This window comes from Schistocerca gregaria, chromosome 10 (genome assembly GCF_023897955.1).
Source record: "Schistocerca gregaria isolate iqSchGreg1 chromosome 10, iqSchGreg1.2, whole genome shotgun sequence".
NCBI classification, from domain to species: domain Eukaryota; kingdom Metazoa; phylum Arthropoda; class Insecta; order Orthoptera; family Acrididae; genus Schistocerca; species Schistocerca gregaria.
In genome coordinates this window covers 91,816,285-91,830,925 of record NC_064929.1, presented here as the reverse complement: position 1 = coordinate 91,830,925, position 14,641 = coordinate 91,816,285, and the positions used below count along the sequence as shown (strand labels likewise).

The window sequence follows — 14,641 nt, the reverse complement described above, 5'->3', positions numbered from 1 at the left end:
ACACAAGAAAAACTCTGACTCCTGCAAATCTGGAGAATACTCGACAATAGTCACCTCTTATCGAGCGAGAAAGTTGAGCGAGCAAACACTGTGTCCATACGATGACATCTGATCGCAGTACTTCGAGCAATTAAACGAGAAACATTTACCGACAGTTTCCGACAGCTTTACAACAGATGTTGGACCCATGTTGCCACTAATAGTGATCACACTGAAGAAAAGTAAAGGTATTTTGTTTTTAGCCCTTATTTCCTTTATTTTTGAGACCAATCACCCAAAGTTTTGAAGTGCACCTTTTATATTTCATATTTGCTATTTATCTTTTAACATTTGCACTGTCTTTTAGTTCTTTTATATAGATATGCCTCAGTTTCGATAACTTTTTAGTAATTTTTCTTCCATTTATAATCTCAAATCAGTAAGTAGACCAACTAATAACGTCAATCCATAATCTGCAAATATCGAGGCATGCATTATTAATCCTCCCCCCACCCCCCCAAAAAAGAAGATCAGTTTTGTAAATGTCATATTTGCTGAAAAATTTTAACACATTAATCAATGTTCACATTTAAGCCAATGATAAAGCTCTCATTAAGTAAGAAAAATGTTAAACAGAGAAAAGTGAGACCCAAGTGTGGGAGTTCTGGTAATTTTGCCAACAGAAGGGAAAGCTTAACAAAACATTATGACTGTAATTATGCTTACTAAAAAGTCAAGAAGTATGTAATAGCAAGCTGCTGTGACATTATTTGGACTATAGGAGCTTAATTATGTCAAGTTGTGACAGAGAAAAGAGTAAGGTAACTGTCAAAGTTTAACAAACAAATGCAGCTGCAACCACGTGAATTATTTCAAAACAGATTTAGTTGGTAATACTTGTTGAGTTTCATAATGGAGCAAATTGGCCTTTAATGTATGTAAATTAGAATTAGTGACTGGAGAGAAACGTGAAATTAACTGTGACACTTGCAATGAATAAGTGCAGAAATCTGAGGTATTAATTAGGTTATTTCTTTGAGGTAAAGACTCCACAACTAGGAGGAGCCGGAGGAGGAGTGAACCAGCCCATTATGGTCACAGTACACTTACTTACTCAACACGCCTTGTATCTAGTGAATGGATTACGGCCAATGCCCTAAGTGACAAGACATTTTCAACAACATAAAAATAAAAATTCATTATTAGAACTCTGTCATAAAACCAGTGTGTGTGTGTGTGTGTGTGTGTGTGTGTGTGTACACATCTGAGAGTCGTGTCTTCTCTCAGAATTGTTTACTAGCAGAAACCAAAGAAAAGAGAGAAAGATCTAACATATAACACTAGCTCCAAACTATAAAAGTGGATCTATATTCAAGATATTTCAACAAGAAATACAAGATGTCCCAGGACAAATGGTCAATATTCAGGGATACGATACGAAAAGTCGATCGAAGCACAAAAAAATCTAGTAAGCATGGGCTCTCAACTCCATACTTCAAGAGCTATGAGCACTCCATCTTCATTACTGAGAAACACATCTTTTCTACTGATCAAAGCTCTTAAGGTATGTGTTTTAGAGACAATGTTTCATAGAGTTTTTTTTGCTTTGAATGATCCTTCCTGTCATTTCCCTGAATACTGACCACTCCAGTTGTGAAACTTTGTATATTCTAAAATTACAATGAATGACTCAAAATAGATGCAATTCACCGCCAACATTACTGATTCAAAACTGAAGAAGGAACATCTCATTGCACAGGTGTCAAGAAAAATCTTGAAAGAACAGGTATAAGACACACAAAGCAACTGCAGTTGCACTTGGGCTTTCTGAGGGGGGAAATGGACAACTGGTAGCACATGATCAAAGGGATGCTATGCTGGACACTACCCTTTAAGAAAGTAAATCTGGCTTAGTAGTAGTAGTGGTAGGTGGTGGTGATGATGTGGTCTTCAGAATGAAGACTAGTTTGATGCAGATCTCCACACTACTCTATCCTGTGCAAGCCTCTATCTCTGAATAACTACTGCAGCACTTCCAAATCTGCCTACTGAATTCATCTCTTGGTATCCCTGTACAATTTTTATCCCTGATGCTTCCGTACAGCACTACATTGGTAGTCCCTTCATGTCTCAGAATATGTCTCTTCTTCCAGTCATGTACTACAAAGTCCTTTTTCCCCTATCTGATTCAGTACTTTCTCATTAGTTATTCAATATACCAATCTCATCTTGTGTAGCACCACATTCTCTTCTTGTCCAAGTTCCACATCTTACACTTTCTCACTGTTGACATCTTCCATTTTATACCCTCTCTTCTTTAACCATTATCAGATATTTTGCTACCCAAGCAGCAAAACTGATCATCTACTTTCAGTGCCTCAACTCCTAATCCAGTTCTATCGGAGTAAACTGATTTAAATCGACTACATTCCATTAACCTTTATTTTTACTTTTGTCGATATTCATCTTAAAACTTTTATCGAGGTGGTAATGACACTGTTCACCTGTTCTCTCGAGTCCTTCGCCACCTCAAACAGAATTACAATGTCATCAGCAAATTGTTAAGTTTTTATTATCTGTTCCTGAAACTTAAGTCACTATCCAAATTTATACTTTGTTTCCATCACAGCTTGCTTGATGTTCAGACTGAATAATACCATAAACCTCTACAACTCTATCCCACTCCCTGCTTATCTACATTTACATCTACAACCACTCTCTGCAGACAACCTAAGTACATCGCAGACGGTATGTCCCACTGAATCAGTTATTACAATTTCTTCCCTTTACATTGATATACGGAGTGTGAGAAAAATAGTGGTTTAAATACCTCTCTGTGTGCTGTAATTAATCTAATCTTGTACTCACGATTGCTATGTGAGCGATACGTAGAGGGCCAAATATATTACTAGCGTCATCATTTAATTCTGGTTCTTTAAGCTTTGTACGTAGGCTTTCCCAGGATAGTCCATCTTCACGAGTCAGCCACATCAATTTCTTCATCATCTCTGCGACACACTCTCATGAATCAAACAAACCTCTGACCATTTGTGCTGCCCTTCTTCGTATACATTCAGTATCTTCTGCTACTCTTATTTGGTAAAGGTGCCACACACTTCAACATCATTCTAGAATGGGTTGCACGAGTGATTTGCAAGCAATCTCCTTTGTACACCGATTACACTTCCCCTAGTATTCCACCAATAAATCAAAGTCTACCACCTGCTTTACCCATGACTGAGGCTACGTGATCATTCCACTTCGTGTGCCTACTAAGTGTTACACCCAGGTATTTGTATGTGTCGGGCAATTCAAACTGTAACACACCGATATTACGGTCGTAGGACACTACTTTTGTGTTTTGTGAAGTGCTCAGTTTTACATTTCTGAAATTTAAAACAAGTTGCCAACATTTGCACCATTTTTAAATCATATAAAGATTGGCACAAATATTTATGCATTCTCTATCAGACAGTACTTCATTATTGGTGACTGTGTCACGTGCAAAAAGTCTGAGTCTACTATTGATTTTGTCCACAAGGTCACCAATATACAACACAAACAGAGAGGGTTTGAAAATACTTTCCTGGGGCACACCTGTAATTGCTTCTACTCTCTGATAACTTTCCACCGGGATCATTTCCACAGAGTCTGTTCTCGTTCTCTCAGGAACCCCACAGTGACAATACAGTGCCCGATTGGACTTTCACCGATCACAGACTTTTTCGTAGTGTCTTACCCTCACATCGGCCAGGCCGTAAAGACTGTTACAACTAGCGTGTGCAAATGAATTGACACAGCTGAGAAAATTACAAAGCAAATCACCACAATAATAGGTCAATGAAGTATTAAGTGAGAACATAAATATAAAATGCAAAGTGCTCTGCATAAATTAAAATTGTGTGAAATTCTGAAACGATCAATTTGTTGTGGAAGGATCAGAATAATTATGTGATTACCATAAATTACTTTTATTAAAATTCCGATACTACAGTGACCACTACGATCTAATTTATTTTTGGTCCAAGAAGAAATAGAGGGGGGTCACAGCCGAGGTAGCCAAAGTGTTCGGCGTTTCGAAAGGCACCGAATCAAAGATTTATATTGCACAATGGGAAACCGGAGGAATACTGTCCGATGAGTTGCAACAGAGATGGAAGTGAGTGTCAAGTGACAGCGACAGGTGCTTGTCGAAGAGAATTGTGACGAAAAATAAGACGACAACAGCTACAAAAGTCTCCACAGAACCGATTGCCGCACAAGGAAACTGTGTCGGGACTCAAGTGGCACGCGGATGGACTTTCAGGACAAGCCGGAGTTACGAAACCGTCCACTGGTGACTCAAATGCTCATAACAGGAGGCCTTACGCACTACAAAGCAACGGAAAAAAGTCATTCGGTCGGACAAGAGTCGTTTCACACCAGTTCCGACTTCTGGCCGCGTTTACATCCAAAGAGCGAAACACGGCAGAGGTTCGTAGACAGTTCAGTGAGCCGTACCGTGGTAGTCCACGGGCCCCACGTTCACTCTGCGAGGTAGCATTGCTTGTGAGGATTGTGTGACAATTTTAACCAATCAGGTCCACCGTGCTGTACAATGTTTGTTCCCCAGTGGTGACACTGTGTCGCAAAATGACATCCGGGACCGATTTTGTGGGCACGGTGTGAAGTTTTACATCTCCCCTGGCCACACCGTCACCAGATCTCAATGTTAGAGAGAAGGGTGCCCAAACGCTAGCCACCTCCTCACTGTTGCCTGAACTTGCCACTATTTTGCGGGAAGAGGGGGTTGTAAGTACCTCTAAAACTGTACAGGGTGAATATTTATCCGTTCCGAGAGGACTGGATGTTGTTTCGAATGCCGACAGGTTTCTTACACAATATTAGCAATGGCACTGTTCAACACTATTCAATATATACTCTAGAAAATTTTTTTTAATAAAAAAAAAGGGTTAGAAAGGAAGAAAAAGAAAAAAATTAATTTTCTCGTCTGTGATGGCTCAGACGATCTCTGACCTATACGCCTATTCGCAGAAATCCTTCGTTCACTCTACTGATTTTATGCAGAAACAGCACCAGATTCTATGCTCGCAACGGAAGCCGACAGTGGGGTGCGACTGATCGGGCTCCATGGGTGGTAGCTGTGATGTCCGGAATTATATATAAAAAAAAAAAAAAAAAAAAAAAAAAAAAAAAAAAAAAAAAAAAAAAAGAAGGGGGGGGGGGTGGTAATTTTTTGTTTTTTGTTTTTTTTTTTATCTTGTTGAAAGGAAAGAAAGAAAAAAAGGGTGAATAAAGGTGAAGGGAAGTGGTTCTATTTTTACTGGAATGAACTTATTGATGGACATCACAAAAATTTATTTTACCTATATTTTTTTTTTACTCATCGAAGAAGACAACACACCACATATAAAAGAAATCATCACACTAATAATATTCCACAGAATGATCGTTTCACAAGACACTTTCTAGCTCGACTGACTCTAGAGACTGAACAAGACTCGACTCGACTCTACTCTCTCTCTGGACCACAGCCTCTTCACGTCCCTCTGGACCAGAGATTTCAACTGTGATACGCTGATTATTTAATTAATCGTACAGCCGCTGGGCGCGCGCTTGGCGCGTCATTTAAATGGGGTTAAACGCACACCGCGAGAGGCGTGGGCTAGCGGTGTCTTACAGGTATCGCCACATAGCGACAGGAGATTGGTACGTGTCTCGACAGAGGAGCCGAACTGATCGTGTCTCATGTGGGATGGAGGTTATGTGGGATTGGTTGCATAGGGACTAATTTGGTAAGTATTTGCTTAGCATATTTTGTGAAATAAACTGGAGTTATGAGTATCATATCACATTACTTGGGGGATGGAGAGGGAGGGGGGGGGGAGGAACCTTGACAAATATAACCTGCAAATAAGTTAAGTATTACAATTTTTCATTATTTAATATTACTATTGCCTTTGCTAGCATGTTGTGCTATGTCATAGGTCATAATTTACAAATAACTTAATAAACTATGAACAATTTAATAAACTTTTTGGAGCAGTGATAAAAATTATTTTATAAATTTTTCTTTCAAAAATTCAAACTCGATCACACCATGTATGCTTCAAGAACATAGGTGACCAGTTTCGATTATATCACATGACCATCATCAGACCTGTAATTTAATTTATAAAGTAATAGAAACCTTACCAGACTGACAATAAAATATGACAAAATGCTTATGAGGATAAAATACAATAAGACTTGTTATACCTGTGGCAAACTTCAAATAATGTTAATATACGACAGACAGACTTATATCTAGCATAGGTGTATACTTGCAGTCAAGTCACAACCCACATATCGATAAGATGCCACAATGCCAAAGACCTTCACATCATCATTGACTTTGAAACCATTGTGGTAGTACCACCTTAGCCCATAGAGGGCAAAGTTATTTTTAAAGCTTTTAATTGATATTTTATACAATATTTAAGTAGTTCCATGGTTGTAAGGAGATATTTTATACATAACTATTTTTATGTTATTATTGTACTTTGTTTTTTAACGTTTTGATGATTATGTGAACCTGTTTTACACTGATTGGTCGGCGTGAGGTAGAGGGAGAAGAGTTAGGCGGAGCACCTTCGTCTTTAAGCCTGTCACTTGCTGGCACCAGTTAACATCACAGCAGCTGAGAAGAGTGCTCCATGTAACATCTTCGAAGGTTGCCACAGGTATAACAAGTCTCATCATATTTTATCCTTAGATGCATTCTGACATATTTTATTTGGTTTCTATTACTTTCTAAATTAAATTACAGGTCTGATGATGGTCACGTGATATGACCGAAACCGGTCACTTACGCTCTTGAAGCATAGGTGGTGTGATCAAGACTGAATTTTTGAAAGAAAAGTTTTTAATAAACTATATTTAAAATTATTATTTTAAATTTATTGAAGAGATGTAAAAGTTAGAACTATCACAGTCACAGATGACAGGAGTGAATAGGGTTTCTGGAGGTCAAAAGTGATTACATTTGCAGTAATATTCACAGAACCTGTGATGAAAGTGGTTAGTGTTTAGTAAACAATGTGATACACGATTTCAATATAAAACACATACATACATACATACATTAACACTTCTCACTTAATTTTTCACAGCTATAGCTATAATTTTAGTATCATATACATCATGTACACAAAGGTATCTATTTAAAAAGCATTTGTAGAGTCCACCTGCACCCAAGTGGTTATAGTTCAAGAATATTATGAAGACTTTATAGTTTCTTTGTTTAATTTATTATTATTATTTCTTTCTTATCTCAGACGTTATTTCTGGTCTAAAGTACAAAGTGACACGGACCTTGATCAAGCGTGACTTCCTTTTAACTGTACGGTATATGTTATATTGCATTTAGGAACTTTCGGGTAATTGAACATGTATCAATAATTACGGATTTCTGTAGTTGTATATATAAGTTTGGATGTAGCTGTATTGCATTGATGTACTGGTGGATATTGTGTGGTATGACTCCTGTAGTTGATAGCATAATTGGTATAATGTCAACTTTATCCTGATGCCACGTATCCTTGACTTCCTCAGCCAGTTGGATGTATTTTTCAATTTTTTCTCCTGTTTTCTTTTGTATATTTGTTGTATTGGGTATGGATATTTCGATTATGTGTGTTAATTTCTTCTTTATTATTGTTATTATTATTATTATTATTATTATTATTACTGTTATTACAGATTATCAGAACATTTCTAGACAGTCATACAGTACAAATGAACTACTTTTGTTAATGTTTTGATTATTATCTTTCATGTAACCTCCTGAGGGTAACGATTTGGGGGCAGATGTATTATGTCTAACATGTAGCAAGTTTTAAGTTCAACCTTATGTTGGTCGAATCTTTCCAAAAATTAAATGTAATGTGAATTTACCAAATAGAAACTGAAAGTTAATTCAACAGCCCATGAAATTTCATTTAACAATGTATAAAGAAATAAATACAAATCTGAAATAATTTTTGCACAGCAGGATAAATCTAGTGCACCAATTGTGCCACCAATGAGAACAAGGACCACTAATGGGTGGCGGCATAAAATTCATTTACAATAATATCAACAAACTCGTGGATACTGTAATCTCTTCTTCTTATTTGTTCTCAAGATGTGATGAATTGTGCCGCACATAAAATTGCAAAAGATAAGTGTTAGGTTTTCGAACTAAAGTCACTTTTGTAGATCTATTTCAGCACACTAAAAATAAAGAGACAGGTTAGCATTACTATGACAGGAGCACTGCCCAACTCAGAATAGTACAAAACCATAAACTCCCAATTCTTTAAAGAATCAAACTCCCAAGCACAGAACAGTTCCAAACATCTGATTACTTTTCTCACTAATTAATCTGTTAAACACTATGTTTAATATCCAAGAGAGAAAATGTTTGGAAAATGTTTGAAACTACATTGAATATCCCTAAGTGTTCTCATTACAAGACACTGGACGATTACAGTCAGTAGTGTATTCCAGTGTTTATAGTGTCAAATCTCCTGAACTACAGGAAGGTCATCCGATAAGTCCTCAGAAAATGCAAGTGACAGTGCTCGTAATATTGAAACGGTTTGCTGGTAGTCAATGTTATCTGTCACTAAGAGAACAGGTAATGCTGCAGCCAAAACCGTCATGCGGTTTCATTGTTCCAGTCGACTAAAACAACGAGGTCACGTTATTTCGTAACGTGGAAAAAGGCGAGTTTTGAGCAGTGATTAAACGGTTCTATTTAATAGGCTTAGCTCGGAAACAGATCAGAGCTGAGTGAAGTTCACGGCACATCTACTCGTGTGTCTGCAACTGTTTACAATTGGGTTTATTACTTTAGTTAAACATAGCCATATATCCACAAAAGATTAACAGCATTTGGAATGTCCAACGGAAGCGATCCTCAAGTACTGGACAAATGAATCCCACGTATTCGTGTGCCGTCAGCTACACTACCTTAAGAAAAACAGTTTCTAACTGTAATACTTGAGCTACGGTGTTAAGCCTTTTATATATACACTTCTTAAAGCTAAGATTATAACAAAATTTTTGAATTCACTCTTTAATGATACAAAATACTGTAAATCATTTTTTTGCCCATTGGAGTAATTAGGGAGGCAACCAGCAACTGTGACTACACACTCAGAAGCACAAACCAGGTGAGTCCTTCAGTAACACGGATAAGGCGGCAGTGCGACATGGCACCTGTGACATACCGAGTATACGAGCGAGCAGCGGCAGTGCAGAGCTGAGCACGAGCAGCAGGGCGCAGTTGGCGACGACGTGCGTGAAGGGCGTGCGGGCGCGACGCGGCTTCATGTGGCGCAGGCCAGGCAGCGTGTAGACGCCCACCGAGGAGGTGGCCACCAGGTAGCAGATGAGCGCGATCTCCAGCAGTGCGCCCACAGGGCCCAGCTTCGACAGCGGCCGCAGCCCCAGTATGAAGTCCTGCACCGCACACCGTCTACTGTCAGCCTACCGCACGAGGCCCACTTACGGTAATGTGGCCACAAATTTCAATTAACCCTCGAGTGGTGTATTTTGTATATATGTAAAGTACGTTACCGAGGTAAATGTGTACGAGCAAAATCATATTTTAATCTCTGTTTAATGAAACGACAATTCAATGAACTTTAATTATATCGCTCTGTTGCTAGACACACATGTTGCCCCAGATTAATGACCCACTGAGAACTTTAAACAGTACAGCTGCATCAGTCCCAGCCAACCACTTATTCGATTACTAATTATATTGTAAACAGCTGCCTCATTGTGGGACTGAGCAGTTAGCTCATAATCTGAGTAATTTTTTGCACAGAACATAATTTTTCACCACACTTAATGCTTATTTTATTTTGTATTACAACTGTTCACGTGGATGTATGACAACAGTATTTATCACTGTGTTAGCTGAAGCAATGATGAAGAAACAGGTATGGGCTCAAACGTGTGAAACAACAATGGAATAGTGCAAAACAATTTTATTTGTATTTGGTGCATTTTATAGATGAGCATGTCCACTCAAGGGTTAATAGTGTAAAGCTCTTGGATATATGCCGAGTAAATCTGTGTGACATAATGACAAGTGCCACACCGGATGTCTTATGAAAAAGAAGTACATTTCACCAGAAGATGACTATACAGTTGATGAAATGGCACAGTATTTCAGTGCACTCAGCAGATCTAAATTAGTTTTAACACGTCCAGAAAGAGGACAAGAGCATAACAGTGTGTTCGTTTGACTTTAATGTACGTGGTTCCTTCTTAGCCACTTTAGCACAGGAAAATTAAAGAGACCTTTGAAGAAAGAGAACCACTTGTATGAATATCAAGAGCTCAGATGGAAACCCAGTTCTAAGCAAAGAAGGGAAAGCAGAAAGGTGGAAGGAGTATATAGAGGGTCTATACAAGGGCGATGTACTTGAGGGCAATGTAATAGAAATGGAAGAGGATGTGGATGAAGATGAAGAGATGAAATAGGAGATATCACACTGCGTGAAGAGTTTGATACAGCACTGAAAGACCTAAGTCGAAACAAGGCCCCGGGAGTAGATAACATTCCATTAGAACTACTGACAGCCTTAGGAGAGCCAGTCCTGACAAAAACTACCATCTGGTGAGCAAAATGTATGAGACAAGCCAAATACCCTCAGATTTCAAGATGAATATAATAATTCCAATCCCTAAGGAACCAGGCGTTGACAGATGTGAAAATTACTGAACTATCAGTTTAATAAGTCACGGCTGCAAAATACTAATGCGAATTCTTTACAGACAAATGGAAAAACTGGTAGAAGCTGACCTCGGGGAAGATCAGTTTGGATTCCACAGAAATATGGGAACACGTGAGGCAATACTGACCCTACGACTTATCTTACAAGAAAGATTAAGGAAAGGCAAACCTACGTTTCTAGCATTTGTAGATTTAGAGAAAGCTTTGGACTATGTTGACTGGAATAGTCCCTTTCAAATTCTGAAGGTGGTGGGGGTAACATACAGGGAGCAAAAGGCTATTTACAATTTGTACAGAAAGTAGATGGCAGTTATAAGAGTCAAGGGACATGAAAGGGAAGCAGTGGTTGGGAAGGGAGTGAGACAGGGTTGTAGCCTATCCCCGATGCTATTCAATCTGTATATTGAGCAAGCAGGAAAAGAAACAAAAGAAAAATTCAGAGTAGGTATTAAAATCCATGGAGAAGAAATAAAAACTTTGAGGTTCAGTGTTTTGAAAGGAGCATAAAAGATGAACATCAACAAAAACAAAACGAGGATAATGGAATGTAGTCCAATTAAGTCGGGTGATGCTGAGGGAATTAGATTAGGAAATGACACACTTCAAGTAGTGAAGGAGTTTTGCTATTTGGGGAGCAAAATAACTGATGATGGTCGAAGTAGAGAGGATATAAAATGTGGACTGGCAATGGCAAGAAAAGCGTTTCTGAACAAGAAAAAATTTGTTAACATCAAGTATAGATCTAAGTGTCAGGAAGTTGTTTCTGAAAGTATTTGTATGGAGTGTAGCCATGTATGGAAGTGAAAAAGGATGTAGGCTGCAGTAGGTACTGGGAGATGATGAAGCTTGCACAGGATAGAGTAGCATGGAGAGCTGCATCAAACCAGTCTTAGGACTGAAGACAACAACAACAACAGTTTTGTGTATGCAACAACTGGCTGAAACAGTGGAAAGAAATGTTGTAGAGTGTCCACGGAGAGCTTTGAGAGATGAAATAGGTAAAAAGACAATGGCTAATAGAAATCCTCATATATCACAGGAGATATTGAATTTCACTGATTAGAGGAGAATTTATTAAAATGCAGCAAATGAAGTAGGCAAAAGGAAATATAAACGTCTAAAAATGAGTGACAGAATTGCTAGAGGACAAGTGTAAGGATATAGAAACATACATAACTAGAGGAGTGGTAGACACTGAGTATGGGGCAATTAAAGAGGCCCTTGGAGAAAAAGAAGCAGCTGTATAAATATAAGGAGGTCAGGTGGAAAACATTCCTAAGCACAGAAGGAAAAGCTGAAAGGTGGAAGGAGTATATACAGGGTCTGTACACTAGAGATGAACTTGAAGCCAACAAAACACTTTAGTTGAAACAAGTCCCCTGGAGTAGACGACGTTCCGTCAGAAATACTGATAGCCTTGGGAGAGCCAATCGTGACAAAATTATTCCGCCTTGTCAGCAAGATGTACAAGACAGATGAAATGCCCTCGGACTCCAGGAAGGATGTATTAATTCCAATTCCAAAGAAAGCAGGTGCTGACACATATGATTATTATTGAACTATCAGGGAATAAGTCACGACTGCAAAATACTGACATGAATTATTTACAGAAGAATGGAAAACCTGGTAGAAACTGACCTCAGGGTAGATCAGTTTGGATTCCACAGAAATGTACGAACACTTACAAGATAAGCTACTAAGGAAAAATAAACCTTTTGTAGCAGTTCTTGATTTAGAGATGACTGGAATGCTCTCTTTGAAATTCTGAAGGTAATGGGTGAAATATAGGTAGCGAAAGGCTATTTACAATTTGTACAGAAACCAGACAGCAGTGATAAGAGCTTAGGAGCGTGAAACAGAAGCAGGGATTGAGAAGGGAGTGAGACAGGTTTGTAGCCTATCCCTTATGTTATTCAATTTGTATACTGAGCAAACAGTAAAGGAAAAAAATATCTGGAGAAGACATAAAAGTCTGAGGAGGGGAAATGAAACTTCTCAGACATTGTAATTCTGTCAGAGGCAGCAACAGTTGTGGAAGAGCAGTTTAACAGAGTGGACAATGTCTTGAAAGAAGGATGTAAGATGGACATCAACAAAAGCAAAACAAGGATAATGGGATGTAGACAAATTAAATCAGGTGCTGATGAGGGAATTAGATTCGGAAATAAGACCATTAAAGTAGTAGACAAGTTATTCTATTTGGGTAGCGAAGTAACCGATGATGGCCAATGTGGAGAGGATATAAAATATATTTTGTATAGTGGCAACAGCAAGAAAAGCATTTCTGAAGAAGATAAATTTGTTAACTTCGTGTTACAGTGTAAAGTTGGCCTGGCACGCCAGTCGGTAATGAAAGGGAAGAGAAGGCTATGACAAGAGGTCAGCCGATCGCACACTGGCCCACCTCACTCCAGGACAACAATGTGACAGCGGCGGCCCCTACGTGAAGAGGACACGGGTGCCGCGCTTGACTCGTGGAGCCCACTTCTATAGCAGGTCCAATGTTAGCCACTTTGTTAGCTATCTCTATGTAGCACAGACTTATGTTTGTCTATTCTGAAGCAGACTGATTACTTTGCACATCGCCCTTTGCTTGTGACACATATCTAAGTTAAGTAATTGTAATTGATTTTGTAAAAAAACTCATTAATATGAGTTGTTCGACTATTTATCTAGCGAACAGAGTATGCAGGATTCCTAGACACAACACACTGAATATAGACTTAAGTGATAGGAAGTCTTTTCTGAAAGTATTAGCCTCGAGTGTATGAAAGTGAAACCTGGACAATAAACAGTAAAGACAAGATGGGAACACAAGCTTTTGAAATATAGTGACACAGAAGAATGCTGAAGGCAGGCCGATCATGTACAACAATGAGGATGTACTGAATGGAACTGGGGAGACAAGAAATGTGTGGAAGAACTTGACTAAAAGAAGGGACCAGTTGATAGGACACATTCTGAGACATCAATTTAGTATCACAGGGAAGTATGGGGGCTAAAAATTGTATGTGCAGACAGAGAGACGAGTACAATCAGTAGGTTCAAACAGATGGAGGCTGCAGTAGTTAGTTGGAGATGAAGAGGCTTGCACAGAACAGAGTAGCAGTAGAGCTGCACTGAACCAGTCTTTGGAATGAAGGCGATAACAACAACAACAACAACAACAACAACAACAACAACAACCATCATCCTGGTCTCAACTCCATAAATCTGATCACTGAGAATTTACCTTCAATGGCATGACACTCAGCAATCAATAAAATTAATGTGGCCAAAAGAAAAGGAAGGTCTCCACAAAATTTCCTTCTCAGTGTGATGTCTACCAAAGTATGAGAAAATAGAAGCACTGGGCCTCGAACACTCAGAAGGATTTTTGTCCTCTCGATGCAGTTGGCAGGATGGAATTTAAAGCAGTGTTGATAACTGAACGCATTTGTCTGTCTCACTTGACTCAGAATCTTGTTTTGCTGTTGTTTTCAATGGGTGTGTTTATCGTGAATCACATAATTTGTGAGCTGTTTCTTCTTGTAAAAGGAAAACGAAGGTTTCCAGATTTTTAACAGTATCACAATGTTTATGGGGACGGTTTGATGATTCGTACTAATGTGCACAAAAAATGTGCCAAGTTTGAAGCTGGCAAAATGAATGTTCACAATGAACAAAGGCATGAGCATCCCTCAGTCATGACGGACGAGACGGTCACCTGGTGCGTTCAGGGTATCACCTCTTCGTACCTCTGAAGTTATCTGAAAGCACTATTGTAGGTATGGCAGGCAAAATCTTTGACAGAACAGATCTCATTTCACGACCCTCCTTATGACAATACACCACCATTCTCACATCGACCTTCACCGGACACAATCATCTCACCAGCCTAGTTCAAAAGCA

At 38.8% G+C, this 14,641-nt stretch overlaps 1 protein-coding gene across 2 annotated transcripts in view; it reads right to left on the bottom strand.

Moving 5' to 3' along the window:
- LOC126293723 (protein Lilipod) overlaps positions 1-14,641 on the bottom strand; it is a 342,658-nt gene that overhangs the window by 34,377 nt on the left and 293,640 nt on the right. For both annotated transcript variants that reach the window (XM_049987038.1, XM_049987039.1), the window contains exon 9: positions 9,234-9,465. In XM_049987038.1, the coding sequence (XP_049842995.1) occupies positions 9,234-9,465 (232 nt within the window). The remainder of the gene's footprint in view (positions 1-9,233; positions 9,466-14,641) is intronic.